Raw genomic sequence first — 23,083 nt, 5'->3', positions numbered from 1 at the left:
GGTAAATAAACAGAGAGTAGAGTCCATATACACTGGGTAAATAAACAGAAAGTCCATATACACTGGGTAAATAAACAGAAAGTCCATATACACTGGGTAAATAAACAGAAAGTCCATATACACTGGGTAAATAAACAGAGAGTAGAGTCCATATACACTGGGTAAATAAACAGAGAGTCCATATACACTGGGTAAATAAACAGAAAGTCCATATACACTGGGTAAATAAACAGAGAGTAGAGTCCATATACACTGGGTAAATAAACAGAGAGTCCATATACACTGGGTAAATAAACAGAAAGTCCATATACACTGGGTAAATAAACAGAAAGTCCATATACACTGGGTAAATAAACAGAAAGTCCATATACACTGGGTAAATAAACAGAGAGTAGAGTCCATATACACTGGGTAAATAAACAGAGAGTCCATATACACTGGGTAAATAAACAGAAAGTCCATATACACTGGGTAAATAAACAGAGAGTAGAGTCCATATACACTGGGTAAATAAACAGAAAGTCCATATACACTGGGTAAATAAACAGAGAGTCCATATACACTGGGTAAATAAACAGAGAGTAGAGTCCATATACACTGGGTAAATAAACAGAGAGTAGAGTCCATATACACTGGGTAAATAAACAGAGAGACAATATACACTTTTTAAAAAAAACAGAGAGTCCATATACACTGGGTAAATAAACAGAAAGTCAAGACACACCTGGGGATTCAATCATTGTCCCTCTATTGGCCCTCTGAGAATAAGTTTCAAATCCAACAAGATTTGCCAACCTGTGCCTAGCCGTCAGAAGAGATTGTAAGAGACTTTCTTGATGGGAATCTTCATGAAGGAATATTCTATATGCAGCTTCTCGTACCTAATCAATCAAAATTAGTCTAAACTTAATGATCAATTAAAGTTTGTCTAAACTTAATGATCAATTAAAGTTTGTCTAAGTTAATGATCAATTAAAGTTTGTTTAAACTTAATGATCAGTTAAATTTGTCTAAACTTAATGATCAGTTAAAGTTTGTCTAAACTGAATGATCAATTAAAGTTTGTCTAAACTTAATGATCAATTACATTTTGTCTAAACTTAATGATCAATTAAAGTAAATTTAAACTTAATGATCAATTAAAGTTAGTCTTAACTTAATGATCAATTAAAGTTTGTCTAAACTTAAATATCAATTAATGTTAGTAAAAACCTGCTCGTTACTATGATACATAAATGAGTCACTAAAACCATATGGCTGACAGGTTACTGACTGATGTAAGATATGTTTTAAGTCAAGGTTTCCACACTTAGATATTGAGTAGCTCTGTAGGGCTGAGTCTTAGAAAGTAGGTTTATAGATAGGTTGTCATGGTGGGTTCATGGATAAGTTGTCATGGTGGGTTCATGGATAAGTTGTCATGGGTTCATGGATAAGTAGTCATGAGTTCATGGATAAGTTGCCATGGTGGGCTCATGGATAAGTTGTCATGGTGGGTTCATGGATAAGTTGTCATGGTGAATTCATGGATAAGTTGTCATGGGTTCATGGATAAGTTGTCATGGTGGGTTCATGGATAAGTTGTCATGGTGGGTTCATGGATAAGTTGTCATGGTGAATTCATGGATAAGTTGTCATGGTGGGTTCATGGATAAGTTGTCATGGTGGGTTCATGGATAAGTTGTCATGGGTTCATGGATAAGTTGTTATGGTGGGTTCATGGATGTTGTCATGGTGGGTTCATGGATAAGTTGTCATAGTGGGTTCATGGATAAGTTGTTATGGTGGGTTCATGGATAAGTTGTCATGGTAGGTTCATGGATAAGTTGTCATGGTGGGTTCATGGATAAGTTGTCATGGTGGGTTCATGGATAAGTTGTCATGGTGGGTTCATGGATAAGTTGTCATGGTGGGTTCATGGATAAGTTGTCATGGGTTCATGGATAAGTTGTCATGGTGGGTTCATGGATAAGTTGTCATGGTGGGTTCATGGATAAGTTATAAGGTGGGTTCATGAATAAGTTGTAGGAAGTAGTTTTATGGATAAGATGCAGGAAGTAGATTTAGAGCAGGTTTACAGATAAGTTGATGGAAGTTTATGGATTAAGTGTAGGTAGTATATTTACACACAAGTTTTAGGCAGCAGATTTTTGGATGAGTTGTAGGAAGTAGGTTTTTACGGATAAGTTGTATAAAGTAGGTTTGTGTATAAGTTGTATAAAGTAGGTTTTACAGATAAGTTGTATAAAGTAGGTTTGAGGATAAGTTGTATAAAGTAGGTTTGCAGTTAAGTTGTATAAAGTAGGTTTGTGGATAAGTTGTTTAAAGTAGGTTTGAGGATAAGTTGTATAAAGTAGGTTTGCAGTTAAGTTGTATAAAGTAGGTTTGTGGATAAGTTGTTTAAAGTAGGTTTAAAGGATAAGTAGTATAAAGTAGGTTTGCGGATAAGTTGTATAAAGTAGGTTTTAGGGATAAGTTGTAGGTAGGTTTATGGATAATATGTAGGAAGTACACTTATGGATAAGTTGTAGAAGTAGGTTGATGGCTAATTCTGTCCTCTAATAGTTGTTTTTACCAGACTGCTGTAGTGATCAGAGAAGAGACCAGTGACCATTATGTTATCACCATCCAAGCCAAACCTGAAAAAATAAATTGGCTTTCTTCAGGGCTGAACAAAACTATTGGAGAGAGAGAGGGAAGCTCCAATAATGGGCAGATCAATCCTTGTCACACAAGGGCCTTAACAAAGCTGTGTAACACATCAAGTCTTACTGTATAAATTATTTAAAATACATACACACAGATGACTACCCTTCAACTAATTACAATTTTGTGGTTGGCTTCTGATAGATCCACATGCCTAGAAAATATGGCTTGTGGTGGGATGATTCTGTAGTAGAAAAATGATAGATCCACATGCCTAGAAAATATGGCTGGTGGTTGGATGATTCTGTAGTAGAAAAATGATAGATCCACATGCCTAGAAAATATGGCTGGTGGTGGGATGATTCTGTAGTAGAAAAATGATAGATCCACATGCCTAGAAAATATGGCTGGTGGTGGGATGATTCTGTAGTAGAAAAATGATAGATCCACATGCCTAGAAAATATGGCTGGTGGTGGGATGATTCTGTAGTAGAAAAATGATAGATCCACATGCCTAGAAAATATGGCTGGTGGTGGGATGATTCTGTAGTAGAAAAATGATAGATTCACATGCCTAGAAAATATGGCTGGTGGTGGGATGATTCTGTAGTAGAAAAATGATAGATCCACATGCCTAGAAAATATGGCTGGTGGTGGGATGATTCTGTAGTAGAAAAATGATAGATCCACATGCCTAGAAAATATGGCTGGTGGTGGGATGATTCTGTAGTAGAAAAATGATAGATCCACATGCCTAGAAAATACGTGTGAGATCTACCTACTACGTGTGAGATCTACCTACTACTTGTGAGGTCTACCTACTACGTGTGAGATCTACCTACTACGTGTGAGATCTACCTACTACGTGTGAGATTTACCTACTATGTGTGAGATCTACCTACTACGTGTGAGATTTACCTACTACGTGTGAGATTTACCTACTATGTGTGAGATCTACCTACTACGTGTGAGATTTACCTACTACGTGTGAGATCTACCTACTATGTGTGAGATCTACCTACTACGTGTGACATCTACCTACGTGTGAGATCTACCTACTTCGTGTGAGATCTACCTACTACGTGTGAGATCTACCTACGTGTGAGATCTACCTACTACGTGTGAGATCTACCTACTACGTGTGAGGTCTACCTACTACGTGTGAGATCTACCTACTACGTGTGAGATCTACCTACGTGTGAGATCTACCTACTACGTGTGAGATCTACCTACTACGTGTGAGATCTACCTACTACGTGTGAGATCTACCTACTATGTGTGAGATCTACCTACTACGTGTGAGGTCTACCTACTACGTGTGAGATCTACCTACTACGTGTGAGATCTACCTACCTACGTGTGAGATCTACCTACTACGTGTGAGATCTACATACTACGTGTGAGATCTACCTACTACGTGTGAGATCTACCTACTACGTGTGAGATCTACCTACGTACGTGTGAGATCTACCTACTACATGTGAGATCTACCTACTACGTGTGAGATCTACCTACTACGTGTGAGATCTACCTACTACGTGTGAGATCTACCTACTACGTGTGAGATCTACCTACTACGTGTGAGATCTACCTACTACGTGTGAGATCTACCTACTACGTGTTACATCTACCTACTACGTGTGAGATCTACCTACTACGTGTGACATCTACCTACTACGTGTGAGATCTACCTACGTGTGAGATCTACCTACTACGTGTGAGATCTACCTAGTACGTGTGAGATCTACCTACTACGTGTGAGATCTACCTACGTGTGAGGTCTACCTACTACGTGTGATATCTACCTACTACGTGTGAGATCTACCTAGTACGTGTGAGATCTACCTACTACGTGTGAGATCTACCTACTACGTGTTACATCTACATACTACGTGTGAGATCTACCTACTACGTGTGAGGTCTACCTACTACGTGTGAGATCTGCCTACTACGTGTGAGATCTACCTACTATGTGTGAGATCTACCTACCTACGTGTGAGATCTACATACTACGTGTGAGATCTACCTACTACGTGTGAGATCTACATACTACGTGTGACATCTACCTACTACGTGTGAGATCTACCTAGTACGTGTGAGATCTACCTACTACGTGTGAGATCTACCTACTACGTGTGACATCTACCTACTACGTGTGAGATCTACCTACGTGTGAGATCTACCTACTACGTGTGAGATCTACCTACTACGTGTGAGATCTACCTACTACGTGTGAGATCTACCTACTACGTGTGAGATCTACCTACTACGTGTCAGATCTACCTACTACGTGTGAGATCTACCTACTACGTGTGAGATCTACCTACTACGTGTGAGATCTACCTACTACGTGTGAGATCTACCTACTACGTGTGAGATCTACCTACTACGTGTGAGATCTACCTACTACGTGTGAGATCTACCTACTACGTGTGAGATCTACCTACTACGTGTGAGATCTACCTACTACGTGTTACATCTACCTACTACGTGTGAGATCTACCTACTACGTGTGACATCTACCTACTACGTGTGAGATCTACCTACGTGTGAGATCTACCTACTACGTGTGAGATCTACCTACTACGTGTGAGATCTACCTACTACGTGTGAGATCTACCTACTACGTGTGACATCTACCTACTACGTGTGAGATCTACATACTACGTGTGAGATCTACCTACTACGTGTGAGATCTACCTACTACGTGTGAGATCTACCTACCTACGTGTGAGATCTACATACTACGTGTGAGATCTACCTAGTACGTGTGAGATCTACCTACTACGTGTGAGATCTACCTACGTGTGAGGTCTACCTACTACGTGTGAGATCTACCTAGTACGTGTGAGATCTACCTACGTGTGAGATCTACCTACTACGTGTGAGATCTACCTACTACGTGTGACATCTACCTACTTCGTGTGAGATCTACCTACGTGTGAGATCTACCTACTACGTGTGAGATCTACCTAGTACGTGTGAGATCTACCTACTACGTGTGAGATCTACCTACTACGTGTTACATCTACCTACACCGTGTGAGATCTACCTACTACGTGTGAGATCTACCTACTACGTGTGACATCTACCTACTACGTGTGAGATCTACCTACGTGTGAGATCTACCTACTACATGTGAGATCTACCTACTACGTGTGAGATCTACCTACTACGTGTGAGATCTACCTACGTGTGAGATCTACCTACTTCGTGTGACATCTACCTACTACGTGTGAGATCTACCTACTACGTGTGACATCTACCTACTACGTGTGAGATCTACCTACGTGTGAGATCTACCTACTACGTGTGAGATCTACCTACTACGTGTGAGATCTACCTACTACGTGTGAGATCTACCTACTACGTGTGACATCTACCTACTACGTGTGAGATCTACATACTACGTGTGAGATCTACCTACTACGTGTGAGATCTACCTACTACGTGTGAGATCTACCTACCTACGTGTGAGATCTACATACTACGTGTGAGATCTACCTAGTACGTGTGAGATCTACCTACTACGTGTGAGATCTACCTACGTGTGAGGTCTACCTACTACGTGTGAGATCTACCTAGTACGTGTGAGATCTACCTACGTGTGAGATCTACCTACTACGTGTGAGATCTACCTACTACGTGTGACATCTACCTACTTCGTGTGAGATCTACCTACGTGTGAGATCTACCTACTACGTGTGAGATCTACCTAGTACGTGTGAGATCTACCTACTACGTGTGAGATCTACCTACTACGTGTTACATCTACCTACTACGTGTGAGATCTACCTACTACGTGTGAGATCTACCTACTACGTGTGACATCTACCTACTACGTGTGAGATCTACCTACGTGTGAGATCTACCTACTACATGTGAGATCTACCTACTACGTGTGAGATCTACCTACTACGTGTGAGATCTACCTACGTGTGAGATCTACCTACTTCGTGTGAGATCTACCTACTACGTGTGAGATCTACCTACGTGTGAGATCTACCTACTACGTGTGAGATCTACCTAGTACGTGTGAGATCTACCTACTACGTGTGAGATCTACCTACGTGTGAGGTCTACCTACTACGTGTGACATCTACCTACTACGTGTGAGATCTACCTACTACGTGTGAGATCTACCTACTACGTGTGAGATCTACCTACTACGTGTGACATCTACCTACTACGTGTGAGATCTACCTACTACGTGTGAGATCTACCTACTACGTGTGAGATCTACCTACTACGTGTGAGATCTACCTACTACGTGTGAGATCTACCTACTACGTGTTACATCTACCTACTACGTGTGAGATCTACCTACTACGTGTGACATCTACCTACTACGTGTGAGATCTACCTACGTGTGAGATCTACCTACTACGTGTGAGATCTACCTACTACGTGTGAGATCTACCTACTACGTGTGAGATCTACCTACTACGTGTGACATCTACCTACTACGTGTGAGATCTACATACTACGTGTGAGATCTACCTACTACGTGTTACATCTACCTACTACGTGTGAGATCTACCTACCTACGTGTGAGATCTACATACTACGTGTGAGATCTACCTAGTACGTGTGAGATCTACCTACTACGTGTGAGATCTACCTACGTGTGAGGTCTACCTACTACGTGTGAGATCTACCTAGTACGTGTGAGATCTACCTACGTGTGAGATCTACCTACTACGTGTGAGATCTACCTACTACGTGTGACATCTACCTACTTCGTGTGAGATCTACCTACGTGTGAGATCTACCTACTACGTGTGAGATCTACCTAGTACGTGTGAGATCTACCTACTACGTGTGAGATCTACCTACTACGTGTTACATCTACCTACTACGTGTGAGATCTACCTACTACGTGTGAGATCTACCTACTACGTGTGACATCTACCTACTACGTGTGAGATCTACCTACGTGTGAGATCTACCTACTACATGTGAGATCTACCTACTACGTGTGAGATCTACCTACTACGTGTGAGATCTACCTACGTGTGAGATCTACCTACTTCGTGTGACATCTACCTACTACGTGTGAGATCTACCTACTACGTGTGACATCTACCTACTACGTGTGAGATCTACCTACGTGTGAGATCTACCTACTACGTGTGAGATCTACCTACTACGTGTGAGATCTACCTACTACGTGTGAGATCTACCTACTACGTGTGACATCTACCTACTACGTGTGAGATCTACATACTACGTGTGAGATCTACCTACTACGTGTGAGATCTACCTACTACGTGTGAGATCTACCTACCTACGTGTGAGATCTACATACTACGTGTGAGATCTACCTAGTACGTGTGAGATCTACCTACTACGTGTGAGATCTACCTACGTGTGAGGTCTACCTACTACGTGTGAGATCTACCTAGTACGTGTGAGATCTACCTACGTGTGAGATCTACCTACTACGTGTGAGATCTACCTACTACGTGTGACATCTACCTACTTCGTGTGAGATCTACCTACGTGTGAGATCTACCTACTACGTGTGAGATCTACCTAGTACGTGTGAGATCTACCTACTACGTGTGAGATCTACCTACTACGTGTTACATCTACCTACTACGTGTGAGATCTACCTACTACGTGTGAGATCTACCTACTACGTGTGACATCTACCTACTACGTGTGAGATCTACCTACGTGTGAGATCTACCTACTACATGTGAGATCTACCTACTACGTGTGAGATCTACCTACTACGTGTGAGATCTACCTACGTGTGAGATCTACCTACTTCGTGTGAGATCTACCTACTACGTGTGAGATCTACCTACGTGTGAGATCTACCTACTACGTGTGAGATCTACCTAGTACGTGTGAGATCTACCTACTACGTGTGAGATCTACCTACGTGTGAGGTCTACCTACTACGTGTGACATCTACCTACTACATGTGAGATCTACCTACTACGTGTGAGATCTACCTACTACGTGTGAGATCTACCTACTACGTGTGACATCTACCTACTACGTGTGAGATCTACCTACTACGTGTCAGATCTACCTACTACGTGTGAGATCTACCTACTACGTGTGAGATCTACCTACTACGTGTGAGATCTACCTACGTGTGAGATCTTCCTACTACGTGTGAGATCTACCTACGTGTGAGATCTACCTACCTATGTGTGAGATCTACCTACCTATGTGTGAGATCTACCTACTACGTGTGAGATCTACCTACTACGTGTGAGGCCTACCTACTACGTGTGAGATCTACCTACGTGTGAGATCTACCTACTACGTGTGAGATCTACATACTACGTGTGACATCTACCTACTACGTGTGAGATCTACCTACGTGTGAGATCTACCTACTACGTGTGAGGCCTACCTACGTGTGAGATCTACCTACTACGTGTGAGGTCTACCTACGTGTGACATCTACCTACTACGTGTGAGATCTACCTACGTGTGACATCTACCTACTACGTGTGAGATCTACCTACGTGTGAGATCTACCTACTACGTGTGAGATCTACCTACTACGTGTGAGGCCTACCTACTACGTGTGAGATCTACCTACGTGTGAGATCTACCTACTACGTGTGAGATCTACCTAGTACGTGTGAGATCTACCTACTACGTGTGAGATCTACCTACGTGTGAGATCTACCTACTACGTGTGAGGTCTACCTACTACGTGTGAGATCTACCTACTACGTGTGAGATCTACCTACTACGTGTGAGATCTACCTACTACGTGTGAGATCTACCTACTACGTGTGAGATCTACCTACTACGTGTGACATCTACCTACTACGTGTGAGATCTACCTACTACGTGTGAGATCTACCTACTACGTGTGAGATCTACCTACTACGTGTGAGATCTACCTACTACGTGTGAGATCTACCTACTACGTGTGAGATCTACCTACTACGTGTGAGATCTACCTACTACGTGTGAGATCTACCTACTACGTGTGAGATCTACCTACTACGTGTGAGATCTACCTACTACGTGTGAGATCTACCTACTACGTGTGACATCTACCTACTACGTGTGAGATCTACCTACTACGTGTGAGGTCTACCTACTACGTGTGAGATCTACCTACTACGTGTGAGGTCTACCTACTACGTGTGAGATCTACCTACTACGTGTGAGATCTACCTACTACGTGTGAGATCTACCTACTACGTGTGAGATCTACCTACGTGTGAGATCTACCTACTACGTGTGAGGTCTACCTACTACGTCTGACATCTACCTACTACATGTGAGATCTACCTACGTGTGAGATCTACCTACTACGTGTGAGATCTACCTACTACGTGTGACATCTACCTACTACATGTGAGATCTACCTACTACGTGTGAGATCTACCTACGTGTGAGATCTACCTACTACGTGTGAGATCTACCTAGTACGTGTGAGATCTACCTACTACGTGTGAGATCTACCTACGTGTGAGATCTACCTACTACGTGTGAGGTCTACCTACTACGTGTGAGGTCTACCTACTACGTGTGAGATCTACCTACTACGTGTGAGATCTACCTACTACGTGTGAGATCTACCTACTACGTGTGAGATCTACCTACCTATGTGTGAGATCTACCTACCTATGTGTGAGATCTACCTACTACGTGTGAGATCTACCTACTACGTGTGAGGCCTACCTACTACGTGTGAGATCTACCTACTACGTGTGAGATCTACCTACTACGTGTGAGATCTACCTAGTACGTGTGAGATCTACCTACTACGTGTGAGATCTACCTACTACGTGTTACATCTACCTACTACGTGTGAGATCTACCTACTACGTGTGAGATCTACCTACTACGTGTGAGATCTACCTACGTGTGAGATCTACCTACTACGTGTTACATCTACCTACTACGTGTGAGATCTACCTACTACGTGTGAGATCTACCTACTACGTGTGAGATCTACCTACGTGTGAGATCTACCTACTACGTGTGAGATCTACCTACGTGTGAGATCTACCTACTACGTGTGAGATCTACCTACGTGTGAGATCTACCTACTACGTGTGAGATCTACCTACTACGTGTGAGATCTACCTACTACGTGTGAGATCTACCTACTACGTGTGAGATCTACCTACTTCGTGTGAGATCTACCTACTACGTGTGAGATCTACCTACGTGTGAGATCTACCTACTACGTGTGAGATCTACCTACGTGTGAGATCTACCTACTACGTGTGAGATCTACCTACGTGTGAGATCTACCTACTACGTGTGAGATCTACCTACTACGTGTGACATCTACCTACTACGTGTGAGATCTACCTACGTGTGAGATCTACCAACTACGTGTGAGATCTACCTACTACGTGTGAGATCTACCTACTACGTGTCAGATCTACCTACTACGTGTGAGATCTACCTACTACGTGTGAGATCTACCTACTACGTGTGAGATCTACCTACGTGTGAGATCTTCCTACTACGTGTGAGATCTACCTACGTGTGAGATCTACCTACTACGTGTGAGATCTACATACTACGTGTGAGATCTACCTACGTGTGAGATCTACCTACTACGTGTGAGATCTACCTACTACGTGTGAGATCTACATACTACGTGTGAGATCTACCTACTTGTGAGATCTACCTACTACGTGTGACATCTACCTACTACGTGTGAGATCTACCTACGTGTGAGATCTACCTACTACGTGTGAGATCTACCTACTACGTGTGAGATCTACCTACTACGTGTGAGATCTACCTACTACGTGTGAGATCTACCTACTTCGTGTGAGATCTACCTACTACGTGTGAGATCTACCTACTACGTGTGAGATCTACCTACTTCGTGTGAGATCTACCTACTACGTGTGAGATCTACTTACTAACTGATGAATCTGATGTGGCCTATAGAGTGTGGGAGTTGTAATGAAGATCTGACGTCTGGGATTTTTTAAAAAGTTGAGTACACCTCTTTTATTTTTTGTAACTACATGTTTTTTTTTTGCTCATTTGAAATGTAGCTTTATTTAGTATATTAATGCTTACTAAATATATTTTTTGTAATGATTTAGTTAGCAGTGTCACACCAGTTCACATTATTTGTGTAACATTTCTTTTACCATTTAGAATCTAGTTTTATTTAGAATAGACTGTTGTAATAATTAGGCCTATTATCTACCATTTATTTAAGTCAGAGTAGATCTGGTGGTAAAAACAACTAGTTACTGGTTCACACTATAAGTGAAAATTTAGATGATTAGTATGAATTGGTATAGTTTAGTTAACTGTTAATACTGATATTCTTTTACGCTCTCCAGATATTATCATGGAGTAATTTATTTTTTTGTTAAGTACCTAGTTATCTTTTTTTAGTAAGTAGTTATGCTGTTGACTCTAATTAACTTTTACTTGGTATCACAATTGATTATTCTCAGTTGGGGAGGTGTCTTGGAGAGGGCGTTATTGAAATACACAGGATCCCTTGTTGCGGCAGATCATGATACAAAGTAGTAACTAACAGTAGTTTGAAATGTTAGTGCTAGATTTTGGGATTCTTGGGCGTATTATACATGTTATTGATTGAGGATATATTTTCTGTAGTGGTTGTTGGACCCAGTATTTTCCCAGTATCACTTGCAGAGTAGTTGATTTTTATTGGCTCAGACATCCATTCATGCTAGATGCTGCCTGGTTGATACAAGGCTTAGCAATTAAAAGACATCAGATGTGATCTATAATAAATGTGGGCTGTGTGTCAGTCCTTCCTTCCTTCCTCCCTTCAGTCATCATTAAAAGACATCAGATGTGATCTATAATAAAGGTGGACTGTGTGTCAGTCCTTCCTTCCTTCCTCCCTTCAGTCATCGCTATAGATTTTGGAACCATAAAAGTAAACATCGCCCAATGCAGTGCTTTTCAGTGCATCACAGTGTCTTATTATAAGTAATAGAGTAGGGTTTGTTTATATAACGACATAAAGTTATTTTATTGTCGCCACTGTTTTTACTCTTTTGAATAACGTAAAGAAAATATTAAATACACGCACATTCCTAAAACATATTAAAAGGATCAATGTCAAATATCATTTTCGTTTATATTCCTAGAAAAAGTGGATACATTTTTATAACAGTATGTCGAAAAACTAATTAATTCAACTTTTTTTTTCTAATTTTTGCAAGAGAGGAAATTTAAAAATAAATGTAACTCATCACTAATTTAAGTTAATTTTTTTTAAATTACTACCACATTGATTATTATATGTTAAGGTTCATAATTAAAATAGAAAAATGTTAAGATTATTTATATTATTTTCTAATTAGTCTATGAATTTTCAAAATCACTATTTTTTGTTTTTATTTTTCGGTGTTATTAAAACATAATAAATGGTGAAATTAAGCTTTTAGAGAATGCTGGAAAGGCTCTCTCTGGGCACGGAAGCCTGGGAAAACGTGTTTTTAATATTCAACTCACTCTCAATAATTTAAGTTAATTTTTTTTTATTACTACCGCATTGATTATTATATGTTTAGGTTCATAAGTAAAATTTAAATATTATTTATATTATTTTCTAATTAGTCTATGATCTCTCAAAATCACAATTTTTTGTTTTTGTTTTTCATTGCTAACAGATGGTGAAATTTTAGAATTAAAGTATAGAGAATGCTGGAAAGGCTCTCTCCTGGGAAAAGCGTGTTTTTCGTGGTGATTCTAATTACATTGCCTATGTGTTTTCTTAGAACCATAAAAGTAAACACCACTTGCCGTACATTTATTTGCATTGCATTGTTTTATTGTAAGTTATGGAGAAGGATCTATTTATGTGACTTACATTTTTTATGCTGGAAAGGCTCTCTTTGGGCGCAGACGCCTAGGGAAGCCTGTTGTTCGGTGGTGATTCTAATGTTGTGGCTGTGGTTGTGTTGTGTTGTGGTTGTGTTGTGTTTTTGTTTGTTTTGTTCTGTTACCAAGTTGGTACATTTAAAAAAGATTTGCCGTGGCGGAGCACGGGTATGCAGCTAGTTAAGTTATATCAGGATATTTAAGATACAATGTGCTATAATATTCCATCCTAGATATTTTATTTTCTTGGTTAGATAATGGACCCATTAGCTTAGTGTTAATGTCTTTTTATTTGAGATACTTGGTGTTGTGCCCGGGTCAATGAGCTTGGTTGTTTTCTTCATTGCTAGATAGTTGATTATATTGTTGTCAAGACTGAGGATTTCTTCATTGCTAGGCCATATGAACAACAATAAATGCTGTAAGTTGTAAGTAACCAAGGTAACATGTGACATAGAAATCCCTTTTACCTGCTCTTTTTTTCTCAATTTGATTTATTTGTCTATTCTTTAGTCTTGTCTTTTATTTAGTCGTCTTTTCTTTAGTCTTATTTTCTACATTTTCACTCATTTTTTCTTTTTTAAAAGTGGAACAAACTTCGATGGAAGCGGAATGGCATAACAAGACACGATTTTTCATTTAAAAAAAGCAGAACTATTCCGGTTTTGGTTGGATGGTAGGCATGTCTGCATACACATATTGTAGATAACAGTAGTTTATACCAAATGTATAGAATAAGTTGCAAGGTACATACACATGCTGCAGATTTCCTGGGAGTTGGCTTTTGGGAATTCCAACTGGCTTCTGTGTTCCTCTTTGAAAAAAAGTGCCAAGCATATGGACTTGTTCATTCAACTTGACAAACTCTGTCCGCTGAAAAACATTGAGTGACAAAAATGCTGGAATAAATATGAGAAGCAAATATCAGGTAGTAATGAGAAGAGGTAGTGTGATGACACAAGTTATACGTTAAAAATAGTTTAGAGGTCAAACAGAAGAAATGAGAAACAGAGAATAGCGTAGTCAGGTAGACCAGTAGATGACCAGTCACGTGCGATGGTCAGCTGACTATTGACATGTGGACAACAGTTAGAGGTAGGTAGCGCTACAGCGCAGTAAAGACAGTTAAGTCCCTGATTGTGTGTGTGTTGTGTGCTCAAACGACAGATACCCTTAGTTTTATGTACAGTTGTAGCCCTTGGTTGAGTGTGTTTACATGGAAGTGTTCACGAGAGGTGGGTCACTTGAAGGGGGTCAGAGTGTGTCCCAGTTGGTGGAGAGGTGGGTCACTTGAAAGGGTCAGAGTGTGTCCCAGTTGGTGGAGAGGTGTGTCACTTGAAGGGGGTCAGAGTGTGTCCCAGTGGGTGGAGAGGTGGGTCACTTGAAGGGGGTCAGAGTGTGTCCCAGTTGGTGGAGAGGTGGGTCACTTGAAGGGGGTCAGAGTGTGTCCCAGTGTGTGTAGCGGCTGATTGTGTGTGGCTGTGGACGTGGTGTTAAGTATCGGTATTTGTGAAGTAGAACTTTTTATCATCTATTATTTAATTAGTTTACTTGTGTATATGTATATGTATGTATATATATATATATATATATATATATATATATATATATATATATATATATATATATATATATATATATATATATATATATATATATATTAAAACTCTTATTATTGTTTAACAGTGTTATTTAGTGTTATCTACACATTGTATTGCGTGTTATAAGACAGTGGAGTATGTAGGAAAGTTGCAGTAGACAGTGAAGTATGTAGGAAAGTTGCAGTAGACAGTGGAGTATGTAGGAAAGTTGCAGTAGACAGTGGAGTATGTAGGAAAGTTGCAGTAGACAGTGGAGTATGTAGGAAAGTTGCAGTAGACAGTGGAGTATGTAGGAAAGTTGCAGTAGACAGTGGAGTATGTAGGAAAGTTGCAGTAGACAGTGGAGTATGTAGGAAAGTTGCAGTAGACAGTGGAGTATGTAGGAAAGTTGCAGTAGACAGTGGAGTATGTAGGAAAGTTGCAGTAGACAGTGGAGTATGTAGGAAAGTTGCAGTAGACAGTGGAGTATGTAGGAAAGTTGCAGTTGACAGTGAAGTATGTAGGAAAGTTGCAGTAGACAGTGAAGTATGTAGGAAAGTTGCAGTAGACAGTGGAGTATGTAGGAAAGTTGCAGTAGACAGTGGAGTATGTAGGAAAGTTGCAGTAGACAGTGGAGTATGTAGGAAAGTTGCAGTAGACAGTGAAGTATGTAGGAAAGTTGCAGTAGACAGTGGAGTATGTAGGAAAGTTGCAGTAGACAGTGGAGTATGTAGGAAAGTTGCAGTAGACAGTGGAGTATGTAGGAAAGTTGCAGTAGACAGTGGAGTATGTAGGAAAGTTGCAGTAGACAGTGGAGTATGTAGGAAAGTTGCAGTAGACAGTGGAGTATGTAGGAAAGTTGCAGTAGACAGTGGAGTATGTAGGAAAGTTGCAGTAGACAATGGAGTATGTAGGAAAGTTGCACTTGACAGTGGAGTATGTAGGAAAGTTGCAGTAGACAGTGGAGTATGTAGGAAAGTTGCACTTGACAGTGGAGTATGTAGGAAAGTTGCAGTAGACAGTGGAGTATGTAGGAAAGTTGCAGTAGACAGTGGAGTATGTAGGAAAGTTGCAGTAGACAGTGGAGTATGTAGGAAAGTTGCAGTAGACAATGGAGTATGTAGGAAAGTTGCAGTAGACAGTGGAGTATGTAGGAAAGTTGCAGTAGACAGTGGAGTATGTAGGAAAGTTGCAGTAGACAGTGGAGTATGTAGGAAAGTTGCACTTGACAGTGGAGTATGTAGGAAAGTTGCAGTAGACAGTGGAGTATGTAGGAAAGTTGCAGTAGACAGTGGAGTATGTAGGAAAGTTGCAGTAGACAGTGGAGTATGTAGGAAAGTTGCAGTAGACAGTGGAGTATGTAGGAAAGTTGCAGTAGACAGTGGAGTATGTAGGAAAGTTGCAGTAGACAGTGGAGTATGTAGGAAAGTTGCACTTGACAGTGGAGTATGTAGGAAAGTTGCAGTAGACAGTGGAGTATGTAGGAAAGTTGCAGTAGACAGTGGAGTATGTAGGAAAGTTGCAGTAGACAGTGGAGTATGTAGGAAAGTTGCAGTAGACAGTGGAGTATGTAGGAAAGTTGCAGTAGACAGTGGAGTATGTAGGAAAGTTGCACTTGACAGTGGAGTATGTAGGAAAGTTGCAGTAGACAGTGGAGTATGTAGGAAAGTTGCAGTAGACAGTGGAGTATGTAGGAAAGTTGCAGTAGACAGTGGAGTATGTAGGAAAGTTGCAGTAGACAGTGGAGTATGTAGGAAAGTTGCAGTAGACAGTGGAGTATGTAGGAAAGTTGCAGTAGACAGTGGAGTATGTAGGAAAGTTGCACTTGACAGTGGAGTATGTAGGAAAGTTGCAGTAGACAGTGGAGTATGTAGGAAAGTTGCAGTAGACAGTGAAGTATGTAGGAAAGTTGCAGTAGACAGTGGAGTATGTAGGAAAGTTGCAGTTGACAGTGAAGTATGTAGGAAAGTTGCAGTAGACAGTGGAGTATGTAGGAAAGTTGCAGTTGACAGTGAAGTATGTAGGAAAGTTGCAGTAGACAGTGGAGTATGTAGGAAAGTTGCAGTAGACAGTGGAGTATGTAGGAAAGTTGCAGTAGACAGTGGAGTATGTAGGAAAGTTGCAGTAGACAGTGGAGTATGTAGGAAAGTTGCAGTAGACAGTGAAGTATGTAGGAAAGTTGCAGTAGACAGTGGAGTATGTAGGAAAGTTGCAGTAGACAGTGGAGTATGTAGGAAAGTTGCAGTAGACAGTGGAGTATGTAGGAAAGTTGCAGTAGACAGTAGAGTATGTAGGAAAGTTGCAGTAGACGGTGGAGTATGTAGGACAGTGGAGTATGTAGGAAAGTTGCAGTAGACAGTGGAGTATGTAGGAAAGTTGCAGTAGACAGTCATGTGTTATGAAGTAGTTATAGTAGGAGTCAAAGATTGATATTTAAATAAAGAACTGTAGTATAGCTTGAATTGTGTGTTTGATTTCACTAAACTGTGTCTGGCTACAAAAGAGGTGATTGTAAATATCAGGTAGTGATGAGAAGAGGTAAATGTCAGGTACAGAGATGTGACCAGACCAGGAAAAAAAATTAGGAAATATTCTTTGGACAAGAACTCAATATGTTTTATCTATTTTTTATTGCAGTTAAAGCAATCTCATAAGGTAACTGTGCTAATTGATTGTTTAATATTTTAAATAAAAGAAGTTTATGTTACTCTAAAATAACATTGTAAGTATTGTCTAATTGCAATTTAATGTTTAACTTCTAAACAACTTTAAAAAAAAAAAATTTACAATGTAAACTAAGTTGCCATTATGTTTTATTTTAACATTAGGCTAATTTAAACAATGCTAATCTAGTCTAGTTGTACTCTAGTTTTCAAATTTTCAATTATATCTTATATTCTTTAAAAGAGTGGCATGGTAAAAATATTGTAAGAGCCTAGATTTAGATTAATTGTAATTAGAAAGTTTTGGTTCATTTGATGGAAAGTGGAGTTGGCCAGATTAGCTGAAATTAGAAAGGGTCTGATATTTGAAGCAAAGTTAACCATTTTGATATCCAAGCCACATCGTTACTTATGTTTTTGGAACAGCTGTAAATCGTTAGTGGTCATCCATACATGATGTCAGTTTTTTTTAAGGATTTTTTACTCCCCTCTCCCCTCCGTAACAAAAGCCAGACCCCCCCCCCCCCAAAATGACGTCATACCTCAGCCAACAACTGCCCCCCCCCTCCTCAAAATTGAATATGAAAATATTTTTTTAAACAGATTTTTTTTTCCTAAAATATTGACTGAGCTCAGCCAATTTTTCCCACGTTTTCTTTAACTTGCTTTCGCGTCTGTTTGTTTGTTTTTCCAATCAAATCTTGCGATCAAAATTTCGGGCACTTCCCAGTTAGCTAGCGCGCTGAAATTTTCAGGGAAGCTTTGTTTCCGATGACAATACAATATTCAATTATTATTATTACTAAATTGATCCATGGAAAAATTTTATGGATCATTTTAGACTCCTATTGATTTGTACCAAAAAAAGGGACATAACCTAGTAATTGTAATTTCATAAAAACAAGGTTCAGTACTCTCCCTCTTTTGGCTTACTGAGTAGTGGTCACGCGGTGTTTGTGTACAAACCTATGTACAAAATCTGACTGATCAGGAAGTAGAATGTTGATGGTCGAATGGTTTGCACGCGAGGGCAAAATGGTGAAAGAAACGGCAACACAGAAGAAACGTCGATTGGAAAAGGCACGTGTTTTTTACGAGTTGTCTTCGTTTACCCAAAAAAAAAGTGAATGCGAGAAGATAAAATCGATAGCAAGATTTGAATGCAAACTAACAGAGAAAGACTAAAAAGTAGAAAATAATTATCATTAAAAAAGTTTTTAAAAACCCACGTTTTCTGATTGAACAAAAAAAGTAGAAAATAAATGCTATACATCACAATAATGCAAGCGATCACTCTACTATAAGCGATGAAAAACGTGGGGAGCCGTGATTTTCTTACAGTTTCTAATACTGTTGACTCTCTACAAGCTCCCTAATAAAACTCAATAGTATTATCTAATCAATAGTAATATAACTTTTACATCTTATATTAACAATGACCGATAAAAAACTTTTACTTCGGCGCCCCACGTTTTTCATCGCTTATAGTAGAGTGATCGCTTGCATTATTGTGATGTATAGCATTTATTTTCTACTTTTTAGTTCAATCAGAAAACGTGGGTTTTTAAAAACTTTTTAAATGATAATTATTTTTAAAAGTTTTCTGAAACGCCTAACAGTGACTAAAATTCAGTTTCTAGCGTTACTACTTTTTAAAAAATACAAAAATATGATGTCACATTATTTACCCCCCCCCCTTCTCCCCTCATCACCAAATTGCGGATTCCCCCTCTCCCTACGAGTGTGACGTTATTTATGGAAGACCGCTTGTCAAAAAAAGTCTGTATCATATTTTTTCTTCCACAAACAGGACGCGGTCAGAGTCACGTTGAGTTGAGTTTTTTTTAATTTGTAGGCCTATTGGAATTGCCAATAGCATATGTATTCCAGGAACGGCTATTTGACATTGACTGTGACGTCATTTTTATTTTCTCCCTAAGCAAGCAGTACCGAACACGTACTTGGGGTCATGGTAACATTACAAGAGCCACCGTTGAGGGGCTGGTTAGTCTAGTCCTAGTAGTAAATAGAATTATATGGAAACTAGATTTTGGCGGGTTAAAATACCGATTGATAAATTAGGCTATAACCATAGCTAGATTGCCAGACTTGTGAGATGTAAGTTTCATTTGAAGAATGATTATTTTTTCCAGTGTTTATGATAAATATTTACATGAAAATATCAGCAGAAAATTTAGATTCTGAAAAACTCGTAAATCCGCTGAAATTCTGAATCTTAACCTACATTTATTCTTAATGTAGCACCGTCAGAAGTAGCGCAATAGTCCAATTAAAATAAAATGTCAGGGCGTAATGAGAAGAGGTAACTGTCAGGTCATTATGAGAAGAGGTAAATGTCAGGTCATAATGAGAAGAGGTATATGTCAGGTCATAATGAGAAGAGGTAAATGTCAGGTCATAATGAGAAGAGGTAAATGTCAGGTCATAATGAGAAGAGGTATATGTCAGGTCATAATGAGAAGAGGTAAATGTCAGGTCATAATGAGAAGAGGTATATGTCAGGGCGTAATGAGAAGAGGTAAATGTCAGGGCTTAATGAGAAGAGGTAAATGTCAGGTAGTAGTAGCATGGCTGAAGTACCTGTTTTTCTTCTAGGTGTATCCCGCTCTGTTCAAAGTCGAACATAAAAAGTTGTGTGACCCGCTGATCTACTGCATCTGTTGGGACCAAGTCTCCATCATTTAGAACAGTCTTCAGCACAGCATGAAGGGACACATTTGTGTTTAGTCTGGGGAAGTTTATCCCACAGGGTTCATCACACAGGGTTAATCAAATATCTGGTTGTAATGAGAAGTTGCAAATACCAGGTCGTAATGAGACGTCTAAAGTATCAGTGGCAAATAAAGGTAGCAAATAAACCATTCAACGAGTCAGACATGATTGGTTTAACCAAAGATCAACAAGTTAGTTCAACGAGCTGAAGCCACTTACCTCTCCACTAAACTGGACAACTCAACACATGTTTCCTCAGCAGCTTGAGCAAAGGCAGGATCTGGGTGGGCCACTCTCACAAAATCTGACTAGATCAAAGGCAACTCATACAATAGTATGCTTAGCTCACTCACTGTATCATCAAATACACAGGGAGTTTGAAAATATTAATTACAATCTAAGAAACTCTAAATGTTCATGTTGTATGTCAATTTCACTTACCATATCTGCACCTTCATGTTGTATGTCAATTTCACTTACCATATCTGCACCTTCATGTTGTATGTCAATTTCACTTACCATATCTGCACCTTCATGTTGTATGTCAATTTCACTTACCATATCTGCACCTTCATGTTGTATGTCAATTTCACTTACCATATCTGCACCTTCATGTTGTATGTCAATTTCACTTACCATATCTGCACCTTCATGTTGTATGTCAATTTCACTTACCATATCTGCACCTTCATGTTGTATGTCAATTTCACTTACCATATCTGCACCTTCATGTTGTATGTCAATTTCACTTACCATATCTGCACCTTCATGTTGTATGTCAATTTCACTTACCATATCTGCACCTTCATGTTGTATGTCAATTTCACTTACCATATCTGCACCTTCATGTTGTATGTCAATTTCACTTACCATATCTGCAACTCTACACAATGTATCTGAAAGCTCATCAAATATGGTGACTATTTTACGAGTTCTATTCTTGGATGTGGCTTCAGTGACTAATCTGTGCACGTCCTCCTCAACAGTTTGTTTTAACAAATAGAATCCTGTGTGGTCTTTTAATTCAGGCAGACAGAACAACCCCTAAAAATTGTCAACATTTTGAAAATCTGTTAATTAAACAAAGGTTATTTACTAAATCCTACAGTTGCATTATAATCTCAATTTGCAATCTTCATCAAATATAAACATAATTAATAATAATAATAAGCTTTGAAAAGCAAACAAAAAACAACGTTTTTGTTAGTAAAATGTTTATGAGAATTCATAAGCAACAAATGGTTTTACTAAAGAAAGCATGTTTTTTTAAATTTTATTTTCAGTGTTTATAAAAGTTAATATTAAAATGAATTTTATTTTTGTTTCTTTTGCAACTATGAATTTGTTTAAATTAAGGGAATAAAAAAATCACCAAAATCATAATTTATAACTAAGCAGCGCCCTCTTCTTTCTTTACAAAAAAGGGCTATAAAACTGGTTACTGGCTTGTCTAGTAGTCTGGATTCTTTTCTTACAACTAAAATACTTCCATTAAATAAAAAGATAATATATACTAAATCAATTTTCTTATATAAAATATTCCACGAAACAGCCCCCTCTTACTTATCAGATCTATTTTCTTTTAACATAAAATTAAATCGTCGTCTTAATTTACCATTCCCTTATTCAACCTTTTTCCAAAAACATAGCTTCGCCTACTCTGGTTCTAATTTGTGGAACAATCTTCCTAATAAAATAAAGCTATCTAGATCTGAAAATATATTCAAATCTAAACTAAAACTAAAATTATTTAATGACCTAACTGACTCATTGTAACATTTCTCATTCATCTATTATATTCTCTTTTTTATCTCATTGTGTATGATAGCTATGTACCATTGTTTCTTTATTCCACATTTTTAGTGCTATGTGTTACTGCTATGTGTTATTGAATTGTTTTATTTGTTTAAACGGCCAATGTGAAAAAAGGCCTTTGTGCCTACAATTGTAACCGTTGTTTGAATAAATTTGTTGTTTCTTGCACTTTTGGATACTTTGTCCATTTTTATATTGGAGAATAATAACTTAACTTATGCACTTATAGCAATCAAATTTAAACTGCTTATATTTCAGTATATTTTAAAACTTTTGACGACTACTTTTAAAAAAAATTAATAATACATTGCCCACCTTAAAAAAAAGTTAATGTTCAACAATGATATGTAAAGTTTTAAACTTTTGCATACTAAAAAGAGTGAGATTTTTCTGACCTTGCAGAATTCTGACTAGTAGCTCTATTAAGAAGTTTTTAATATATACTGAAATATATGCCTTTTAAATTTGATTGCTATAAGTGCATAAATAAAAAAGCCTTAGTGTTTTTAAAAGTACCTAAAATTAAAAAAAGGCTGAGGTTTTTTTTTTGGGTTTCCATGACAACCAAAATTGTTTTTAAAACCCTTTTTGCTGTTTAATACTTAATTTAGTGTAAAACAACACATACATCTTAAGACAATAGTAGTTACTATATAAAGTCACCTTTCCTATTTTGAGTGACTTTTTTCTAACAATCTTTTTGGTACTCACTGATTGGACAAAATACTTATTTATGTTACTAGGTTGCAAGACTATAAGCCAAAACGTGATTATGTTTTGCATGCTGTATGACAAATTGATGCTAAATATGTATACAGA

General features: G+C 38.7%; 1 protein-coding gene across 2 annotated transcripts in view; it reads right to left on the bottom strand.

The window, feature by feature from the left end:
- Positions 1 to 23,083, bottom strand: part of LOC131953703 (mitochondrial intermediate peptidase) — a 47,965-nt gene that overhangs the window by 7,940 nt on the left and 16,942 nt on the right. For both annotated transcript variants that reach the window (XM_059317027.1, XM_059317028.1), the window contains exons 3-8: positions 21,320 to 21,493; positions 20,669 to 20,757; positions 20,318 to 20,465; positions 14,228 to 14,346; positions 2,576 to 2,639; positions 725 to 881 (exon numbers count right to left, since the gene is read on the bottom strand). In XM_059317027.1, the coding sequence (XP_059173010.1) occupies positions 725 to 881; positions 2,576 to 2,639; positions 14,228 to 14,346; positions 20,318 to 20,465; positions 20,669 to 20,757; positions 21,320 to 21,493 (751 nt within the window). The remainder of the gene's footprint in view (positions 1 to 724; positions 882 to 2,575; positions 2,640 to 14,227; positions 14,347 to 20,317; positions 20,466 to 20,668; positions 20,758 to 21,319; positions 21,494 to 23,083) is intronic.

This window comes from Physella acuta, unplaced genomic scaffold (assembly GCF_028476545.2).
Source record: "Physella acuta isolate Inbredline_101_S28 unplaced genomic scaffold, ASM2847654v3 ptg000941l, whole genome shotgun sequence".
Taxonomy (NCBI): domain Eukaryota; kingdom Metazoa; phylum Mollusca; class Gastropoda; family Physidae; genus Physella; species Physella acuta.
The sequence above is the reverse complement of the archived record's forward strand: the minus strand, read 5'-3'. Positions and strand labels throughout refer to the sequence as shown.